Genomic DNA, 22,278 nt, shown 5'->3' with positions numbered 1-22,278 from the left:
ACGTTTCAGGGTGCACTGGAAAGGCAGCAAGTCTTACTAGACAGACATGACAGGATAAGCAATGTGTAGATTGGAGCAGCAACAAATTCTGTTCATGACCTGAATATGATATGAAAGTCCTTCCTACTTCCTGGACCATGTCCCATGCTATTTTAGAATGGCCTTCAAGATTGTCTTCAGATTTATGAAAATGTGTTCACATAAGATATATGTAAAATTCCATTTGTATTCAGGGAATCATTTACTTCTACCTGATGGCTTTCATTAAGGTTTTCTATAAGTGGTTTCTTTTTGTCAACAAAAGTCTTCATAGATGGCATTGGGTTGAAGTAAATTAATCCACTAATACGAATCGAATTGTACTTATATTAATTGCCCGAGTTTATGAATTCGATGATGTTATTATGAAGGCCATTCAAAAACAGGATTGGATATGATCCAGGAAGTAGGATGGACTTTCATACCATCTTTGATTACAGAGTGTAAAGAGATGTAGAGGATATTTCCTATGAGTTCCTACTGCAAAGAGTCAAGCAGACAGTTGATACCCTAATGACTTGCACATAAAGAGAGAGACACACACACACACACACACACACGCACACAAAACAAACACAAACTCTCTACCTGTCCATCCAGAAAGGTGAAGGACTACAGACCACAGTGTGGACACATCGCATTCCAACTACATGCCACTAGTACATGTCATTGAGAAACAGGTGTAGCCAAGGAATGTCAAGGTCTGGTGAGACGAGAACAAATGACACACGAATGCATCTTTCTCACTTCCCTCTGGGAGAGAGGTTGTTGTGCTTTCAAAATGGCCGCTCCCCTCTCCGCGTCTTCCTCAGAACCCGTTCTCCTAGACGAAGGAATGCTGAAATTGTTAGGCATGTGTGTCCTACTGGCTGAAATAAGGTGAAATAGATCAACGGTAGTAAATCACTGCAAAGAGTATTCCCACTTTTGAATGGTTAACTGTGTTGACAAAAATACACACACACACACACACACACACACACACACACACACACACACACACACACACACACACACACACACACACACACACACACACACACACACACACACACACAGTAGTTTGTTGTTGTCTGTCTCATGCCTCTCAATGTGAAGTTGATGTTTGCATTCTCTCAGGGAGTATTGGGACATGGGTGGCCTTGTGTGTGTTAATCAGTAATTGCAAAACGGGTTGACAGGGTGGCTGGGGGTTTTAGATTGAACATTTCTGTAGTTGTTTGGGTACTGTTGCTGCAGTAGTTGAGATATTTTGAGGTTTGGCATGTTTAACTATTTAGATTCCAATCCCTAATGTGTTGTCCAAGACCAGTTAAACATGACATACTGTAGAAAGTCTAGTGATGCACTGTTCATTTTTTTCTCCAATAAAATACATTTGAGTCATTTAGCAGACGCTCTTATCCACAGCAACTTACCGCATTCATCTTAAAAGATTAGGTAAGATAACTATGTACTATTTATCGTGGTTTGATAAAGTATGACATGACTAGATGGCTGTTTTCTCTGTGTGTCTGCAGCTCACCAAGGAGAAAGAACATGGAAAGCTCAACCCTCGGCCAGGAAAGGTGAGTGTCTGTCTGACTGTGAAACAACATCGTCTTTGTCCTACAGTATACAATTTGTCCTGAAGTAAAGGTCAATGTCCCATTGCGACCTTTTTTTTGAGATGTAATGAAGGATGACTGCTCACCAGGTTAGCCACCATGTTAGCTGTTTTTCACCAGGTTAGCCACCATGTTAGCTGTTTTTCACCAGGTCAGCCACCATGTTAGCTGTTTTTCACCAGGTTAGCCACCATGTTAGCTGTTTTTCACCAGGTTAGCCACCATGTTAGCTGTTTTTCACCAGGTCAGCCACCATGTTAGCTGTTTTTCACCAGGTTAGCCACCATGTTAGCGGTTTTTCACCAGGTTAGCCACCATGTTAGCTGTTTTTCACCAGGTCAGCCACCATGTTAGCTGTTTTTCACCAGGTTAGCCACCATGTTAGCTGTTTTTCACCAGGTCAGCCACCATGTTAGCTGTTTTTCACCAGGTCAGCCACCATGTTAGCTGTTTTTCACCAGGTTAGCCACCATGTTAGCTGTTTTTCACCAGGTTAGCCACCATGTTAGCTGTTTTTCACCAGGTCAGCCACCATGTTAGCTGTTTTTCACCAGGTTAGCCACCATGTTAGCGGTTTTTCACCAGGTTAGCCACCATGTTAGCTGTTTTTCACCAGGTCAGCCACCATGTTAGCTGTTTTTCACCAGGTCAGCCACCATGTTAGCTGTTTTTCACCAGGTTAGCCACCATGTTAGCGGTTTTTCACCAGGTTAGCCACCATGTTAGCTGTTTTTCACCAGGTTAGCCACCATGTTAGCTGTTTTTCACCAGGTCAGCCACCATGTTAGCTGTTTTTCACCAGGTTAGCCACCATGTTAGCTGTTTTTCACCAGGTTAGCCACCATGTTAGCGGTTTTTCACCAGGTTAGCCACCATGTTAGCTGTTTTTCACCAGGTCAGCCACCATGTTAGCTGTTTTTCACCAGGTTAGCCACCATGTTAGCTGTTTTTCACCAGGTTAGCCACCATGTTAGCTGTTTTTCACCAGGTTAGCCACCATGTTAGCTGTTTTTCACCAGGTTAGCCACCATGTTAGCTGTTTTTCACCAGGTTAGCCACCATGTTAGCTGTTTTTCACCAGGTTAGCCACCATGTTAGCTGTTTTTCACCAGGTCAGCCACCATGTTAGCTGTTTTTCACCAGGTTAGCCACCATGTTAGCTGTTTTTCACCAGGTTAGCCACCATGTTAGCTGTTTTTCACCAGGTTAGCCACCATGTTAGCTGTTTTTCACCAGGTCAGCCACCATGTTAGCTGTTTTTCACCAGGTCAGCCACCATGTTAGCTGTTTTTCACCAGGTTAGCCACCATGTTAGCGGTTTTTCACCAGGTTAGCCACCATGTTAGCTGTTTTTCACCAGGTCAGCCACCATGTTAGCTGTTTTTCACCAGGTCAGCCACCATGTTAGCTGTTTTTCACCAGGTTAGCCACCATGTTAGCGGTTTTTCACCAGGTTAGCCACCATGTTAGCTGTTTTTCACCAGGTTAGCCACCATGTTAGCTGTTTTTCACCAGGTCAGCCACCATGTTAGCTGTTTTTCACCAGGTTAGCCACCATGTTAGCTGTTTTTCACCAGGTTAGCCACCATGTTAGCGGTTTTTCACCAGGTCAGCCACCATGTTAGCTGTTTTTCACCAGGTTAGCCACCATGTTAGCGGTTTTTCACCAGGTTAGCCACCATGTTAGCTGTTTTTCACCAGGTTAGCCACCATGTTAGCTGTTTTTCACCAGGTTAGCCACCATGTTAGCTGTTTTTCACCAGGTTAGCCACCATGTTAGCTGTTTTTCACCAGGTCAGCCACCATGTTAGCTGTTTTTCACCAGGTTAGCCACCATGTTAGCGGTTTTTCACCAGGTTAGCCACCATGTTAGCTGTTTTTCACCAGGTTAGCCACCATGTTAGCTGTTTTTCACCAGGTTAGCCACCATGTTAGCGGTTTTTCACCAGGTTAGCCACCATGTTAGCTGTTTTTCACCAGGTTAGCCACCATGTTAGCTGTTTTTCACCAGGTTAGCCGTTAGGATTAATGAGGATAAATCAAAGTGAATTAATGGCTTCGCACTTCACCGTACCCCAAAGTGACGGTTAGTTGCCGAAGGCAAGTAATTAAGGATGAGGAGAGCGATCTCATGTAGAGCTGAGGAAATGAGATGAGTATGATTCCATTCAGATTCACTCAGCCAAACATCGTTCTCGATTTAGGCTGTTGAACATTTGGATCAATCAATCACATCTGTGTGGAAGTGGAAAGAAAGCCATTCTCTTTTTTCCAATGCACACTTAGTGGTTTGGACAATATTCCTGAAAGCCCAGTTCATTCACTATAGTCCTAACATACTACAGTAGGGGTTCCCAACCTAGGAGTAGGGGTCGCCAAAACTTGCAGTGTTTGATTTGAGAGAAAATCAAATCATAATCAGTGCATAATTTGTAAATCGGGAGGTTCCGGAACAAAAAGTGAACTAAAGAGGGGGGTGACCTGGGCAGCTCTGAGGTACCGGAAGCAGAAAGCATTGCATGCATATCATCACATTTGCGTAGTGGCATAGAGCTGTAGAGGCGAGGCATTTTAGTAGCCTAGGGTCCGGGGAAAATGTGCCCTTTTTCTGCTTTCCAGTTTCACTGATTTACCCGATGATGAGCAGCTCACTCCCTGGTGATGGCCGACGCGTTTATGCCAAAAACCTCTCTCTTTCTTGTTTAACGAAGAGGCAACTCGAATGAACTTTGATCGCTTTTCTTCAAAATGTCCGTCAGGATCCAGGTCAAACATTGGGCGTACTTGATCGGCATGTTTTATGTTTTAGTTTTATTGTTGGTTACAGTTTCAAGTCTCTCGTTATTAGCCATTCACAATTACTTCCTCGTTGGCAGAAGTTACATCCATGCCGTGCCAATGCTTTTGTGCTCCAGTCAATCGATCCTGTGCTCAAACAATTTCTGTGGTATTTAAATTACTGTGGTATTTCAACACTGAGTAACACTAGCTACATACCTGCCCTATTTGCCTTTTGCCATTAAGATTATGAAACTAGATAAATGTCAAGCTTGCTCCTGCATGCTCCAATTAACTTTTCTCCGTCAACATGGAATTTGTCATGGCACCTACAGACTTGCTTGACATTTAGTTCTGACAGGTTCTGATTAAAGAGCCTGGCTGTGATACACAATAGCATACCTTACCTGAACGTTCACATGGCTAACGACACAAAGCGCCGTAGCTAAGTTGCGTCACACTCTTTTTGCTGTTTGCTGCCTCCGGTAATTGAGGAAAGAGCTGGCTAGAGTTAGCCTGGTCATTAGATTAGTTTGTTCCTTTAATATACAGTAAGAAGTGGCGGGCGCTCAACAAACATGAGTCAACTGTGCAAACCAAAAAATGACATCATCGTAGAAAAGAAACGGGCGCGAACCTCGCTCACCATTTTAAAAACATGTTGTTTTATTTGAGCGACTATTAAAAAGCTTGACATTCCCTTTTACAATGGCCTTCATCAGAACGTTTTCATGTACGTCAGAGATGTTGGCTAAAGCACAAACAGATCGAGCGTCCATGCTAGGATAGAGGATGGAGCGTGGTACAGTATCCGTGTGCGCTTAAGTTGAGCATCTCTTATGAAATGGTGCTCTCTTTTCTAGATGTTCATCTTTGACCAGCCAGGGATGTGTGGCCAGCGGATTGAGGTGCGGAGTGATGTCATTGATGCCACACCCTGGCAACTACAGGAGACCATCTCGATCAGGGTTGTAAGGGGAGGGTAAGTATTCAAATGCACGCTCGCTCGCTCACTCACTACTGTAGTTAGAACTGCTCATGGACTTTAGACTTGAGGGGATGCACACACCCACACACATGGGTATATGACATGCAGGGACACACACACACAAACAGTCAGTTGTGAACAGATCGACAATGGATGTAATCACCTGTTCCAAAGCACCTTTATGTGCCCTGGAAAAAACACAGAGCCACAGAGAGAGAGAGTGTCATTGGTGCCTATATTTTACTGCCCCCAGCAGCAAACAAAATCAAAGGTCACACTTTTTCCTCGTGTCACATGTCACTTCCACATATTTGGCCCAACCTCAAAGCAAGAAACCATATTTAAACTATCCTGTCAAGATTATTAAAGTATCTCCAACGCTGCCAAATCATGTAGATCTTGAATGCCCCCTTATCACCCGCTGAGATACACGGAACTGAACACCAATGTCTGAAATTGGACACGCTTTAAGCAGTAATCCACAGACACACAGACACTGATCCATAGAATTATGATAAAGATAGTTGTAGTATGATCTCAACCAAGTACCTAGTAGTAATACACACTATAATCATTTTATTAATCCAGAGAGGGAATGGATGATTTATTCTAGGAAATGGATCAAAGGCATGCAGTCCATCACCTGCACTGGGTGCGAGCGCTGCAGAGGGAATCTTTTACGTCTCTCTCACACCCATCCCTTTCTCTGTGCTGCTGTGACCTTTTTGAGGAGATCTTTGGAGAGGGGACTAAGATATTGGCATGTTCTATTGCAATATTTGCATATCTGTCTACCTGTCTCTCCCTCTTGTTATAATTTGCCTACTCTAAAATAAATGAAAATAGTCTCTCACAACCTATTACTGTACACTTTCGTAGAATAAAAGGTCCTATCCAGACTTCGGTCGTCAGTTGAATGGTGTTTCCTCTGACACATTGGTGCGGCCGGCTTCCGGATTAAGCGGGCTGGTGTTAAGAAGCGCGGTTTGGGACCTCCAGCGGTCTTAAGGCACTGCATCGCCCCGCTTGAGGCGTCACTACAGCCCCGGGTTTGATCCCAGGCTGTGTCACAGCCGGCCGTGACTGGGAAACCCATGAGGCGGCACACAATTTGCCCAGGGTCATCCGGGTTATGGGGAGGGTTTGGCCAGCCGGGATTCCCTTGTCCCATCGCGCTCTAGCAACTCCTTGTGGCGGGCCGGGCGCCTGCAAGCTGATTTCGGTTGCCAGTCGTACAGTGTTTCCTCCAGCAGCTGGCTTCTGGGTTAAGCAAGCAGTGTGTCAAGAAGCAGTGCGGCTTGGCAGGGTCGTGTTTTGTAGGATACATGGCTCTTGACCTTCGCCTCTCCTGAGTCCGTACGGGAGTTGCAGCGATGGGACAAGACTCTAACTACAAATTGGATATCACGAAAAAGGGGTAAAAGTAAAAAAAATCATATAAAAAAAAATAATAATATAGAAGCATGGTGTGGCGGGTCATGTTTCGGAGGACAGATGACCCGACCTTCGTCTCTCCCTAGCCCGTTGGGGAGTTGCAGCGATGAGACAAGATCGCAATTGGATATCACGAAATTGGAGAGAAAAAGCCCCCCCCCCCCCCCCCCCCAAAAAAGGTGCTATCCAGAACCTAAAAGGGTTATTCGACTATCCTCATGTCTTCCATGTAGAACCCATGATTATGAATGAATCAATATATTGTGAACACTTGCATAACTGGAGAGATATTTATACTTACCCTTTCATATCTTGGGCAGTGACACCCGTGCCATCCTCCGTGTGCCAATGTAGAGATCTACTCGTGTGTCTGTTTGTTAGCGCAATGGTCAATATATTCACCACCCGTGCCTGTTTAAATCACTACTGAAATAGGTCATGCATTGTGTTCAAATGAATCTTGTTCAGACCATGGACCCTTACTTCTCATTTTCCTGTCTTTCCATTCCTCTCTTCAGCTGGGTCTTGTATGAGAAGCCCAACTTCAAAGGGGAGAAGATAGCTCTGGACGAGGGGGACATAGAGCTCACCTACCCCTTCGACGCCCCTGAGGAGGACGAGGAACAACAACGGGAGCAAAATGGAGTGGACGGGCAGAAGGAGGGAGGAGAAGAAGTGGTGGAGGCCAAGCCGGCCAGGAGGTTCATCATAGGATCAGTACGAAGAGCAGTCAGGGTAAGAAGAAGAAGAAGTCACAGATTACTATTATGATAAGCCATAGCATAGTTTCTCAAACCAGGCCTTTTTGAGTAGCCGCTAATTCCAAAGGCTTTAGGCATGTTGGGTTCTAAATTCTTGTACGAATCCAGTCAGACAGGAAGCTCAGGCTAGATTTTTTTACACCCAAACTGGATGTTGCAGCTGGAAAGCACACATACAATTCAAACAAGCATATATTTATACCTTCCGATTAGGCGGATTCTTTGTTGCTGGGTAAGAACTGAGTCTGTTCCTCCTATTGGTATTATCATGGCCCAGTCCAGAACCTGTCTCTGTGTGTGTGTGTGTGAGAGAGATACGTCTACAGTTGGAATATTGTTGAGATGGGCCCCTCTAGCCCCGCCCTCCCAGAGGTTTCTTCTCTCTTCAACTGTTGTCCTCACCTCGATGTTGTACTCCACGTCTCTCCCTGCCCTAGTTCCACCGGAACTAGCATGACCTTACCAGGAACTGAGACTCAACTGTGGCCCTTCACTTACCTCAGAAATATCAACATAAAACAATAACACATCTGGACATACAGACACTTTCTGTACTCCCCTTGTCGCTGCATTAACACTTTCCAGCTCCAACATCATAGCCAATAACAATTACTACTAATAAGCGGATTATGCAATTATAAATGAACTCATTATGCAACTAAAACGGGCTCAAGCCAAATAGTCAGGTTGATGGATGCCACAGGGCAAGAGTTATGCAACTCTGATTAGGTGTGGTTCAGTAGATGTGTTGACAGACTCTGGCACTCTTACGGATTGCTGCCTCGAAATGCCGTCCTCTTTGTTAGAGCCTGTATCACAAATGCGCTTCTCTCTGTGAAACTAGCAGCCCCTAGTGTCAAAGTACTATACTTGACATTTCTCTCTGCCCCCACAGGACTACAGTGTGCCAGAGATCAGTCTGTTCCCAGAGGAGAATGCCGAGGGGAAGAAGGTGACCTTCAGAGACACGTCAGATGACGCCAGGATATTCGGCTTCCCCATCAAAGCCAACTCTATCATCATCAACGCTGGACTGTGAGTAACAGAGTCGGCTCTGCCAACTACTTTTCAGGAGGAAAAGGATAAACCTTTTATGAAAGTAGATGATTATATTTTTTTATATTGTTTATTTTGTCGACATAATGACATAGTTTTGTGAGGTCGATCTTCTGTTATGATATCCCTGTTCTGATTTGGATTTTCTCTCTTCAGATGGCTGGTGTACCCTCAGCCTTTTTTCCAGGGCGTACCACGTGTCCTGGAGGTGGGGGGGTTCCCCAACCCTGCAGCCTGGGGCGTGGAACAACCCTACGTGGGCTCAGTGCACCCTCTCAAAATCGTAAGAATCCCCTCCACCTCCGGAACACCTTTCACCTTAAAGAGAATTGTACAGACAATCAGGACAATGTACACGGTTTAGATTTACTAGTAGATCTAGTAGACTACACATTCCCATGCAACGTCATTTTACAGGGGAACAATGTATTACAGATTACATTTGTTAAGATTTCATTTAATATATATCTTTTTTTTACAGGGTGAACCGAGAGTGGAGAAACCCGGTGAGCCAAAGGTAAGAGATCCGGCAATGCTATGGCCATGATACGGAAATGAAGGAACAAGCCAATCAAACAATCAAATCAATTTAATTACACAAACGCTAAGCAAATTATTTTTCATGTTTTTCCTTGTTGTTTTTCCAGCTGGTGCTGTATGACAAGCCTTACTTCACTGGGAAGAAGAGGACGATCTACACCAACATGAGAGACTTCATGACCAGACTGGATAGGCAGCAGACTGCCTTCATGTACAGCCCTGGATCCATCCAAGTACAGGGTGGCTGGTGAGTAAACTGTGTGTGCGTGTGTGTGTGTGTGTCTTACTTCCTGCATCTCATCCTCTGTCTCCTTGTACTTGTAGCTGGGTGGGCTATGAGAAGGAGGGTTTCCGAGGCCATCAGTATCTGTTGGAGGAGGGAGAGTACCACGACTGGAGGGTGTGGGGTGGCTGCGATGCCGAGCTGCGCTCTGTCAGAGTCATACGAGCGGTGAGTGGGCCATACCATCACGTAACACCCCCATCTCTGTCAGGACCTTGTATCCAGCTGCTGCAAGAATAATCATGTCCTAACTGGCATGTTTATCATACACTGGTGAAAGCTGTGCTCCCTTATTGATGTCACTTGTTAAAACCACTTCAATCGGTATAGATGAAGGGTATGAGACGAGTTAACACTGGAACCGGGTGTCGATGGACCCCTCCCTTCAAGCTAATGAGCAGTCATTCTGATTACAACATTCTAACAGTGTAACATTTAGAATTTGTATTTTATTTCAAATAACACAATAGCATTTTCATTAGTTTGTTACTGTAGGCTATATGTAAAAACAAAAAAAACAAAAAAAGTGAAACGTGTTCAATCCATTTTATTCACGGAGTGCGTTTGTTACAGCTATGAAACACAACGCATATGTGTTTGAACACGGTAACAGCTTCTTTTTATAACGACAAAATCTAATCAAATACCCCAACCACCAAGAAGCGTGGTCAAATGATGAAAACATCAGTAGCCTAAACATTATAAGCACCAAGTGGCCTTGATAAATAGTGAAATTCGCCACAAAATATATAATGGCATTATAATGAATGTAAGTGTCGATATGACTGCAGTCAGAAATAGTCCGTTATTGTCAGCTCGTGCTTACATTTTGTGTGTCTTCACGCAATGGCATCGGTTGGATTTCGTTTAGCTGTTACTCCTTGTCCCAACAGTTGACACAAATCTTCATAACAATCACTTGCTTGACACACTGACATACTTTTGTTTGGTTGTAGAGCGTAGTAGTCGCCTGTTTCCTCATTGTGTCCCGTGGTCTTGTCATTCTTCAGCCCTGTTGTGGAGTACAACAGCTGAGCAGGTGCCTTATTTTGTGCAGAGGGAGGGAGCTCCCGTCTCACTTTGTTCACGGTGCCGGCCAGACTAGTTTTCTTTGCAAGCAAGTCGCTCGCCAATGACAGTGAAGAAATTCTCCCCTTACCAATGTAAGGTTCCACAAGCCTCTCAACCACATCTTCTGACGCTCACGTCTGCTGCCCGACGTGCATACCATTTAAGATTAGAATTAGACTGGATCAATACAACAGAATGGCCCGTCCTGTTCTTCATTCACTATTATGCTTCTCCCCATCATACTTTACTTCATTTATTTAATCTGTTATATGTGTGAAATTAGTTTCGGTATAGTTCAGTTTCAAGGCAATTGTCCGGGGGATTATCAACTGGGTACTGCACTTCCAACTGTTGGAAGAAGGAGTGGAGTAGGCCCTACTGTTGGGAGAAGGAGCGGAGCAGGCCCTACTGTTGGGAGAAGGAGCGGAGCAGGCCCTACTGTTGGGAGAAGGAGCGGAGCAGGCCCTACTGTTGGGAGAAGGAGCGGAGCAGGCCCTACTGTTGGGAGAAGGAGCGGAGCAGGCCCTACTGTTGGGAGAAGGAGCGGCGCAGGCCCTACTGTTGGGAGAAGGAGCGGAGCAGGCCCTACTGTTGGGAGAAGGATGGGCACCGGGGGAAAACCATTCCAAAAAATGACATGCTAAAACTGGTTGTAACTCCAGTTCTGTTTGTGATATTAAGATTTTAACAATGGCAGTGTGTTATATAGACACCCCCCCCCCAAAAAAAAAAAAATCACGAGCAGTCAAAATTACTGCTTTAGCGGTTCTAGTGTTAAAGAAGGATTTTTAAGCCTTGAGACAATTGAGACATGGATTGTGTATTTGTGCCATTCACAGGGTGAATGGGCAAGAGAAAATATTTAAGTGGTTTGTGTCAAGAACTGCAATGTTGCTGGGTCTTTCACGCTCAACAGTTTCCCGTGTGTATCAAGAATGGTCCACCACCCAAAGGACATCCAGCCAACTTGACACATCTGTGGGAAACATTGGGTCAGCATCCCTGTGGAACGCTTTCGACACCTTGTAGAGTCCATGCCCTGACGAATTGAGGCTATTCTAAATGGGTGCAGCTCAAACCTCAATATTAGGAGTGAGTGAACGGTCATGGCACCGGGGTCACATTAACTTTCAGAAATCTGCATTTTCTGCCTTTTGAAATCATTTCATCTGAGTTTCATATTGGAGGTCAGTATATTTCATCCGAGTGCAACTGTTGCACAAAACTAGTCCTTTTCCGTTCATGATTTGGAGCGAATCCTGACTGAAGCTGAGCAGAATTTACAGTAAGAAGCATTTTAGATCTGCGTTTACAAAATCAGCAAGATATTTTTTCTGCGTTTTATCTTTTCTTTTCTGCGTAAAAAGCGCAAACGCGACTCCTGTGTCATATGGTTTACGTCGTTTTCATGCTCATCAAACCATTCAACCATTGACCACTTGTGCTCTGTGGATGGGGGCATTGTCATCCTACGGGGGCATAGCCATGGTAGCCAAAATAATGCCCTACCCAGCATTTTTATATATGACCCTAAGCATGATGGGATGTTAATTTCTTAGTTAAAACCTGTTATGGCTGCAGCCCGACACTGGTACACCTATGACAACATCCAGCTCAAATGCAGGGCGCGAAATTCAAAATCTATTTTTTTTTTATATTTAACTTTCACACATTAACAAGTCCAATACAGCATTTGAAAGATAAACATCTTGTCAATCCAGCCAACATGTCCAATTTTTTAAATGTTTTACAGAGAAAACACCACATATATTTATGTTAGCTCACCACCAAATAAAAAAGAGGACAGACATTTTTCACAGCACAAGTAGGATGCAAGTAGCATGCACAAGCCAACCTAACTAACCTAGAACCAACCTAAATAACCTAGAAAAAACTACCTCAGATGACAGTCCTATAACATGTTACACAATAAATCTATGTTTTGTTCAAAAAAATTGCATATTTTAGCTATAAATCAGTTTTACATTACTGCTACCATCATAGCTACAGTCAGAAATCGCACGGGAGTAGCCAGAGAAAATAGACACCAACGTCAACTACCTTATTACTCATCATAAATCATTTCAGAAAAATATATGGTGGATAGCTAATGAAAGAGAAAGATCTTGTGAATACAGACAATATTTCCGATTTCTGAAGTGTTTTACAGCGAAAACACAATATATCGTTATATTAGCTTACTACAATAGCTAACACACAGCAGCATTGATTCTAGTCAAACGCTAGCGATAGCACAGTTCGACAGATATATGAAAAAGCATCCCAAATTGGGTCCTTATCTTTGTTGATTTTCCATCAGAATGTTCTCCAAAGGGTCCTTTGTTCAGAACCGTCTTCATTTGGACCCAGAACGAACGATGTCCCTCTTGAATTAGCATGCACACTGGCCATGCCGTGCTAACCTCTCCGTCTTGACAAAATTCTTGCGTCGCATCACGTCTAAAGTCCAGAATAAATTTCAATAATATAATTAAAGTATATTGAAAAAACATACTTTAGGATGATATTGTGACATGTATCAAATAAAATCGAAGCCGGAGGTCATATTCACCTATAACGAGGGTTTTCCAGGAGCGCAGTCCAGTTCCTACTTCGCGCCCAGAAAAAAAAATTAAGTGCGCACTTCTGACTCCAAGATGTTGTTTTCAGTCCCTGACAGAGATAATCAAGTCATTTCTTCTCTCACTTCCGCATGACACACAGGGGAAGGCGTGTGACGTGTTTCTACAGTCCTAAGTGCCAAGGCCTTTTATAGAGAGTATCTTGAAGAGAGACATAGCTTCTTGGAAATTTCACTTCCGGATAGAAAATGGGCTGTAAAAAGAGTTATGTTTCACTTAGAGAAATAATTAAACCTGTTTTAGAAACTAGACAGTGTTTTCTATCCAATACTAATAATAATATGCATATTGTACGAGCAAAAATTGAGTAAGAGGCCATTTGAAAATGGGCACATATTTTCCAGTTTTTCAATACGCCCACTGCAGCCATAACAAGTTAACTCACTCACACCTGTGTAGAAGCACCACCTTGTGCTGGGGACAATAAAAGGCAACTCTAAAATGTGCAGTTTTGTCACACAACACAATGCCACAGATGTCTCGAGTTGAGGGAGCGTGCAATTGGCATGCTGATTGCAGGAATGTCCACCGGGAACTGTTGCCAGAGAATTTCATGTTCATTTCTCTACCATAAGCCACCTCCAACGTCATTCTAGAGAATTTAGCAGTACGTCCAACCGGCCTCACAACCGCTGACCACATCTAACCACACTAGTCCAGGACCTCCAAAGCATGCTTCTTCACCTGCGGGATCATCTGAGACCAGCCACCTGGACAGCTGATGAAACTGAGGAGTATTTATGTCTGTAATAAAGCTAACTCAGTGAAATTGTTGAGTAAATGCGGTACAAAGAAAATAAACGCAACAATTTCAAGTGTTTCCATTATTTTGGCAGTGACCTGTATTATATCTAGATGACCCAGGCACAGGGACATACTCAGGTTAGGCTTTTGGATTGGGGTTAGGATTCATATCTAGAATTAACTTGTCCCCTGTTGCCATAGAGCAGCGTGGCCATTCACTCAAAAACAAATGTAGTTCCATTGAACTAATCAGTGTGAAATACTTTTGACCAGAAACGGAAACAACAGATGGCATCTATAAGGACAGTGGAACACACCACATCAAGACCTCACTGTGTCTGTGGGTGCCAGCGTGCTTACTGTAGCTATTCCTTTCCTGCTGGTTAAGTTTAGGATGTAGCTGGTCCTAGATCTGTGCCTAAAGACAACTCCTACCTGGAGCCACAGCATGTGACCTCTGACCCCTCTGTCCCCTGTAGGACCTGACGGAGCCCATGCTGGTGATGTATGAACAGCCAGACGAGGAGGAGGAGGAGGGGATGGTGGAGCAGGAGAACACCTTTGAGGTGACCAAGGCCATTCCTGACGTGGAGCTGTTTGGTTTCCACACCACCACGCGCTCCATCCAGGTCCTCAGTGGAGCGTAAGTACACTTGCTTGTGACGAGCAGCGTTATAGTCTAACAGTCTAGTGTTATATGCAAGGGTGAAAGTAGAATACATTTCTTCCCGGTATTGGACCTCCTGTATTTTTTTTATGGGCCTAATCATAGAATTCCATATCAAACCCCTATTAATTCAATAGGATCTCTGTGGGTTATAGTCCTAAAGATTTGTCATTTAACTTTTAGAATGTATAACCTTTTTATTGTGGCATAAACACAACCAGTCGCGATGTTTTCATCTGATTTGTCAAACAATCACTTCGAAGGGCTTCTTTACTAGAATACTGGCGCACGTTCTTCCACTGGCAACATATTTCCTGCCTCCAACCAGTGGTGAATGTAAAGAGCCATCCTGTCACACAAAACAGCACAAAGTGTAATGACGTTGGTGACTGTCATTAGGCCAGGATGTATAAGTCCACTGCTGTCCACACGCGTCTCTGTGTCAGCAACTCGTCTCTGGCGTGGCAAAATGTCCGTGTTCTCGTCGACCACATCGCATTTTGGATCGTACCGTTTTCTTGACGTTTTCTTTTCATTATTATGATTTAGGCTCACGTTTAACCGGTACAGCGTGCCCCCGCTATGTATTTGGCCGGGAAGTTGTACCGGATGGTACCGCCTTACTTTCACCCCTGCTTTATATAGTAATAGCATAGTAATGACTGATATAATGCTTGTGTGTCAGAGGCCTGATAAGTTAATAAGAATATGATCATCACTAGAGCCAATATAGATATGGCTCTGATAATAACTTGATGCTGGCTGATAAGTTAATAAGAATATGATCATATTTGATAATAGCTGGATTTTATTACATTATAGGCATAATAAATTTAACACAAGGTCCCTCCAACAGTGAATGGAGGATGTTAGAGTATTAGTGGAGGTTTGACTCCGTTGTTCTCTCCTCCAGATGGATCGCCTACTCTCACGTGGACTTCTCTGGTGACCAGTATATCCTGGAGAAAGGTTTCTACAGTAACTCTGCTGACTGGGGCTCTACAGACAACCGCATCTGCTCTGTCCAGCCCATCCTACAGGTGAGTAGGAGCCTGGAGACTCTTTTCTACCGGAGTTGACAGTGGAGAGACGCAAACAGACGGGCAAATGAACTGGGAGAACACCCGCGCTGTTTCGCTGCTTCTTCAATGTTCTAATGTTTCGATCGCTTTGTCAGCCTGAGGGAAATATGAAAAGGATGTTTGACATTTTCGATGTTTACTCCGTGCACTCAGTTGTCGTGTGTCTGTTTCAGGCTCCGAGCGAAAACCAGGGCAACGTCAGAAGAGAGGTGAGACACCTTGCGCAATCGTATATCCTTCTGCAGTCACGCGATCTCTTTTCACTTGGAACTATGTCTACGGTAAATGTGACCGATTTTTTAAAACTCTTTCTTCCTTCGCTGTCCCTGTCCTTCTCAGGTGATGCTGTACACAGAGCCAGATTTCCAGGGTGAATGCCATCTGTGTGACAAGAACCAGGAGTCCCTCTCTGACAAGCTCATCGCCAAGTCCTTCAGAGTGGTGGGAGGAAGGTGGGCCGAGACCAACACACACAGAGCTAACATTCTGGCAGTAGCCAAAGAGAGGAAAGCATGAAGGAGAATTCAGGAGGTTACACAGGCTTAGTGCACTCTTAGAATTAAAGGTGCTATCTAGAACAAAAAATGGTTATTCGGTTGTCCCCATAGGAGAACCCTTTGAGGATCTCCTTTTGGTTCCAGGTAGAATCCTTTTGGGTTCCATAAAGAACCCTTTCCACAGAGGGTTATACATGGATCCCAAAAGAGTTCTACCTGGAACCAAAAAGGGTTCCACCTAGAACCAAAGAGTTCTCCAATGGGGACAGCCGCAGAATCCTTTAGTAACCCTTTTTTCTAAGAGTGTGGAGATTCATCTTGTTGTTGTTGCCCCGGAAAAACACCTCATTCATCTTGTCAAGGGTTTGATGATTAGTTGACAAGTGGAATCCGGTGTGCTTCGTCGGCTGCCACAACAAAACTGTGTACTGTTGGGGGTCCTCGAAGACCAGAGTTGAGAAACAGTGGGATGGAGGACTTATAAGAGATGAGCCATCACATATACGTACACACACACACACACACACACACACACACCAAGTGTAGTTGACAAAGGTCTGAGAGGGAAAAATGTAGAATTAGGAGCGATGGAAGGATACACAGGCTTAGAGGAGATGTAAAGGATGGTATGGAGTGATGAAGGGCCTAGAGACGAGCCAGCACATTATTATCACTGTACTGATGAGTATGTGGGGTTAGTAAATGGCTTTTAAATGGCTTTTGTGTGCTCCTCTGTGTTCCAGTTGGGTGGTGTACGAGGGCCGTGAGTATTCAGGGAACCTGTACATCCTGTCAGAAGGAGACTACCCCAACTTCACCAGCATGGGCTGTCCTCCGAACTGTGTCATACGCTCGCTGAAGACTGTCCCGCTGGTAAGAACAATCCTCGTCCCACTCGTATATAGACTGGCCTTTTCCCCTCCCTCTCACCATCACATTTCACTTTGTCTGTCTGTCTCTCACCATTTTATTTTCAATCACTTAAGGAATCAATTTGTTCATCATAGTATTTCGGTATGTTTGGCTTAATGCTCCCAGCCTTCTCTCTCCCCCTCCTCTTCCCCATAGCCTGATCCACTGTAACACTGCGCCAGCCTATTCAACCTAATGTATGTTTATATCGGAGGGGTTGGGGGGGGGGGGGGGAGCAGAAGACATCACGTGTGGACTAATAAAGCCTATCTTAACACTGTGTATCTTAATCCCCTTGTTTCCCCAGGTATTCTCAGTGCCCTCCATCTCTCTGTTTGGTCTGGAGTGTTTGGAGGGCAGGGAGATCACAGTGGACACAGAGGTGGTCAATATGCTGGAGGAGGGCTACAACAACCATCTACTCTCTGTCAGAGTCAACCGAGGCTGGTGAGTGTGCGCGTGTGTTATTCTGAGTGTTGACATTCTGTGATCTTGTTTAACTCTCTCACCCGATACCTCACTTGCGCTCTTTACAGCTGGGTGCTGTGTGAGCACAGTAACTACAGGGGGCGCCAGTTCCTATTAGAACCCATTGAAATCACCAACTGGCCCAAGTTCAGTCAGCTTCTCACCATTGGCTCAATGTACCCAGTACGACAGGTTCGTATCCCACTCTACTTCTTTACTTCATTCCAGTTATAATACACTGTAAGAAAAAACATTTTTTTGCTTAGAATAGTGATACTGACTAAATCACTGCCGTTGTGAGTCAGTTGAACATTTCTACATAGAAACCTCATTTATTATAAGCCTTATAATAAGACGTCATAAAATCTCATACATGCTTATACAAAGTTATGAAGCCCTTTTACGCCACTTCTATTTGCTTTGACATGTGACTGTTTCCACGCCCTGCAGAAGCGGCGCTTCTTCCGCATCAAGAGCAAGGAGCGAGGTCACTTCCTGTCCATCCAGGGCGGCGTAGAGGAAATGAAGTCAGGACGCGTGGTGGTGATCGAGCAGGTGGAGGGCATGAGCGACATCTGGTTCTACCAGGAGGGCCTCATCAAGAACAAGGTATTACTTACAAGGAATAAAGTTCCTCAACTTTTTTTTTTTTCCCAAATTTTCTTTATTCTTATGATCATTTTCTTTCACCTTTACTGAGGAACCCCTGAGACTCCCTCGCACAACCCCATGGGTTCCCGGATTACAGTTCTGAAGAGCTGCATTTTTACTGTTTAAAAAAATATATACCATCCTGGCACTTGATTGATACATTTATCAATCACAATCACAATTATTGATTGACCATAGAGGGCTCACACCTGTTTGTCCAGGTAGACATTAGTCTCTGATTAAAAGGCAAAGATGGACACTGGCATACACTGTAGCCCTTGAGGAGTTTCACACCCCTGGTCTTAGATTCACATAGACATTGACTGTTGAACAATCTGCTAGTCCTATAGTAATCCAAATAATTATGGAAGCTTATTGTGTCTTTCCACTGAAAACAAAGAGAGTTGACCAGAGTTCTACATTTTCTTATGTCCGTCTTTCTCTAGTTGGCTCCTACTATGAGCCTGCAGGTGATGGGGAATGTGGAGGCGGGGGCGAAGGTGGTGCTGTGGTCAGAGGCCCGGCAGCCTGTCCAGAACTGGTCAGCGCAGTTGAAAGGCGCCATCCCCAGTCTTACCTTCCCTGGTATGGTGTTGGACATCAAGGGTGAGACACTACTGTCATCTTAGGAGGGAAATGATAGGAACTACACACATGATTTGTGCTTTCATGCAATAACCCCCCCCCCCCCCCCCATGTTCTCAAATAAAAATTGGGGCACTGGGGAAATGTTTGGTCTTGTGAGCGGAAATTTGAACCGTGTGAGTATTTTGTGCAACTTCCCGCGCATTTACAGTGAACACTGAGGCTGTACCCTTACAATTTTAGACAGTAGCCAATAGGCTATTGTGGCTATTTGAGCATAATGTAGGCCTACCAACAAAACCAATGTCTACTTGCATGTGACTTTTAATAACGTTTTTACATTATGAAGGGCTTGACATTAATTCATTATTTTTTACTTGGTCTATAACATTATGGGCCAAACAGGTGACTGTAAATTGCATTGTGTTGTGTTGTATGATGCAAGAAACCACTTTACAAAATAAAAGTCATTATTATTAACATACAGAGAATCAGACAGTGTAGGCTGCCCATTGGCTTATTTGCACATTCAAGCCTGTCTCAAAATACAACACTGCCCCTTTAATTAAGCTTTTTTACATGACTAGCTTTTCAAAGACAGCTTGAACTGTAGCCTACACATTTTGTGCTCTTGTAGGAAGCAGTAACTCCTCATTGCTGACCTATACTTATCTATACTGAACAAAATTAGACCTTTTCCGTTCATGATTTGGAGCGAACCCTGACTGAAGCTGAGCAGAATTTACAATAAGAAACATTTTAGACCTGCGTTTTAGACCTGTGTGAAAAACACAAACGCGACCCCTGTGTCATATGGTTTACATCGTTTTCATGCTCGTCAAACCATTCAACCATTGACCACTTGTGCCCTGTGGATGGGGGCATTGTCATCCTATGGGGGCATGGCCATGGTAGCCAAAATAAATACATGTCTGCAAGAACACAGTGGCCTCCATCATTCTTAAATGGAAGAGGTTTGGAACCACCAAAACTCTTCCTAGGGCTGGCCGCCCGGCCAAACTGCAAACCGGGGAGGAGGGCCTTAGTCAGGAAGGTGACCAAGAACCCGATGGTCACTCTGACAGAGCTCCAGAGTTCCTGTGTGGAGATGGTTGTCCTTCTGGAAGGTTCTCCCATCTCTGCAGCACTCCACCAATCAGGCTTTTATGGTAGAGTGGCCAGACAGAAGCCAGTCCACAGTAAAAGGCACATGACAGCCTGCTTGGAGTTTGCCAAAAGGCACCTAAAGGCCTCTCAGACCATGAGGAAACAAAAACGATTTCATCAATTTTAGAATAAGGCTGTAACATAACAAAATGTGGAAATAGTCAAGGGGTCTGAATACTTCCCCGAATGCACTGAGCTGAAATAAAAGATACCAGAATTTTTCCATAAGCCCAAAAGCTTATTTCTCTCAAATATTGTGCACAAATGTTTACATCCCTGTTAGTGAGCATTTCTCCTTCGCCAAGATAATCCATCCACTTGATAGCTGTGGCATATCAAGAAGCTGATTAAACAGCATGATCATTACACAGGTGCACCTGGTGCAGTTGTCACACAACACAATTCCACAGATGTCTCAAGTTTTGAGGGAGCGTCCAATTGGCAGGAATGTCCACAATATTTTTTTAATCAGTGTATATAACTGGGCTAATAACTCGCTAGCTAGCATAGAATATAAACAAATGTACACACGCACTGATCTGAAAAGCACATTCACTTGCAGGTGATTGAAAGACTGCTCGTGGGTTACCCCCGCCAATAGAATTCTACTCTGTTGCTCTCTGGCTCTGCCTACAATACAATCACAGACTCAATCTTGTAAAGTTACATATATTTCGGTTTGTTTCATTGGAAAGGGGCTGATATAATGTTGATTCAATCACGGGAAAAACATTGATTTATATTGCGTAAACTAATGGTGTGAACTCAGTGAAGTTCAATGTCTTGCATCTCTGCAGCTTAGAGGGAACATCCCCCCCCCCCCGTATTTATGGGATGTGATGGGCACAACATATATAGGAAGTAAAGTCTACTGATAAGATATAGATGTATTAAATAGGCATGTTTGATTCAAAAAATAATAATCACATCACCTATTGATAAGCATGCTATAAATGAATGATATAATTGTATCTCTCAGGTGGCAAGCAGTACGACAGAGACCATGTGGTGATTTTACCAGAGAGTGAGGAGAGGCCTTGCCAACAGTGGGAGTTGGAGCTGCTATAACCTTCCAACAACCTTCCCACAACCTTCACCCGCTCCTTCAATACAATACGTTGCAATATCACCAACCCCTCAGAACTCCTGCTTTTCAGTCTGTGGAGATGGACATTAGGAAGCACCACAGACTTAGCCTTGTCATCACCAGGCACCCGCAAGATGTTCTGAGAACGTCTTCGTTGCAGTTAAAGGGTTTTTCTTTAATTCCGTGAAAAAACCTACGAGGATGATCATTTCTTGGCTCGACGTGAGTACCGCAGCATACGAAGGTCTCGACAATAAACAACCAGTGCCTTTTGAATCAACCAGAGAGAATGGGAAGGATAATGCTTCACCCCCCCCCCCCCCCTCCACTCTCCTTAAATATGTATATTTGTATTATTCTATTTACAGACATTCTACGCTATCAGATTCTTCCTTGGCTTGGATGGTATGACCCGGCTTACCCACACACACAGTAGTGGACTTAACCATTCACTTGAACTCACCAATGATTATTGGGAAGGTCAAAGTTACATCTACTAAATGGTACATTATCTGTGGCTATATGCAGTATATTTAACATGGATTCATAAAGGAAGCCACGTCTATGCACGTTATTTTCTGAATTGACTTTTTTGGTTGTGTTTTGTTTGACTGCAATGTACTACGTTTTGGGAAAACATTGGATGGGAAGTGTATTCTTGATGCAGTATAATACATATACAATACATATAATAATGTATGATGCAGTATAATACATACACAATACATATAATAATGTATGATGCAGTATAATACATACACAATACATATAATAATGTATGATGCAGTGCAATGACCCTGTGGGCTTTTATGCAGTTCTTCTCTCATGCTACAAGTATCAAGTTGGTGTTTCTATTCCACTATGGTATTACTTCTGTACTTGCATAGATATTAATCATACGTTGCCGTTCACTGTCAACATACAGGTTGCTCTATTTGTTATATAACACCAAATGCCTTGCTTCTCTGTGCATTCTTTTATACCAAAAAAAGATGTGAATGGAAATAAACGCGGTTTTAAAATATCAAGTTTAAATAAAACATATTAATTGTTGAAGTGTTGTTCATCTGAAATGTGTCTTGTCCTTTCATTGATCTTCAATTATAGATCAGGTACAGTATACTGTCATGTGTTCTGTGTCGTCCAGTGTTTTTATAATACAGATCGGTCAGGGGTGAGCAGTGGTACCGTGTCCGACCGTCATCTAGATTGGCAATCA

The 22,278-nt window shown here is 43.8% G+C and overlaps 1 protein-coding gene across 1 annotated transcript in view; it reads left to right on the top strand.

Moving 5' to 3' along the window:
• LOC139554528 (serine-rich adhesin for platelets-like) overlaps nucleotides 1-22,115 on the top strand; it is a 71,846-nt gene extending 49,731 nt beyond the window's left edge. The window contains exons 5-22 of the mRNA XM_071367388.1: nucleotides 1,560-1,607; nucleotides 5,288-5,406; nucleotides 7,365-7,581; nucleotides 8,503-8,642; nucleotides 8,820-8,946; nucleotides 9,145-9,180; nucleotides 9,311-9,450; nucleotides 9,528-9,654; nucleotides 14,423-14,586; nucleotides 15,524-15,650; nucleotides 15,866-15,901; nucleotides 16,032-16,144; nucleotides 16,933-17,062; nucleotides 17,409-17,548; nucleotides 17,638-17,761; nucleotides 18,020-18,178; nucleotides 18,667-18,826; nucleotides 20,952-22,115. Coding sequence (XP_071223489.1) covers nucleotides 1,560-1,607; nucleotides 5,288-5,406; nucleotides 7,365-7,581; nucleotides 8,503-8,642; nucleotides 8,820-8,946; nucleotides 9,145-9,180; nucleotides 9,311-9,450; nucleotides 9,528-9,654; nucleotides 14,423-14,586; nucleotides 15,524-15,650; nucleotides 15,866-15,901; nucleotides 16,032-16,144; nucleotides 16,933-17,062; nucleotides 17,409-17,548; nucleotides 17,638-17,761; nucleotides 18,020-18,178; nucleotides 18,667-18,826; nucleotides 20,952-21,040 — 2,196 coding nt within the window. The 3' untranslated portion in view covers nucleotides 21,041-22,115. The remainder of the gene's footprint in view (nucleotides 1-1,559; nucleotides 1,608-5,287; nucleotides 5,407-7,364; nucleotides 7,582-8,502; nucleotides 8,643-8,819; nucleotides 8,947-9,144; nucleotides 9,181-9,310; nucleotides 9,451-9,527; nucleotides 9,655-14,422; nucleotides 14,587-15,523; nucleotides 15,651-15,865; nucleotides 15,902-16,031; nucleotides 16,145-16,932; nucleotides 17,063-17,408; nucleotides 17,549-17,637; nucleotides 17,762-18,019; nucleotides 18,179-18,666; nucleotides 18,827-20,951) is intronic.
• The last annotated feature ends 163 nt before the right edge of the window (nucleotides 22,116-22,278 follow it).

The sequence above is a fragment of the Salvelinus alpinus genome, chromosome 26 (genome assembly GCF_045679555.1).
Source record: "Salvelinus alpinus chromosome 26, SLU_Salpinus.1, whole genome shotgun sequence".
Classification (NCBI taxonomy): Eukaryota; Metazoa; Chordata; class Actinopteri; order Salmoniformes; family Salmonidae; genus Salvelinus; species Salvelinus alpinus.
This window is presented reverse-complemented; position numbering and strand designations above follow the sequence as displayed.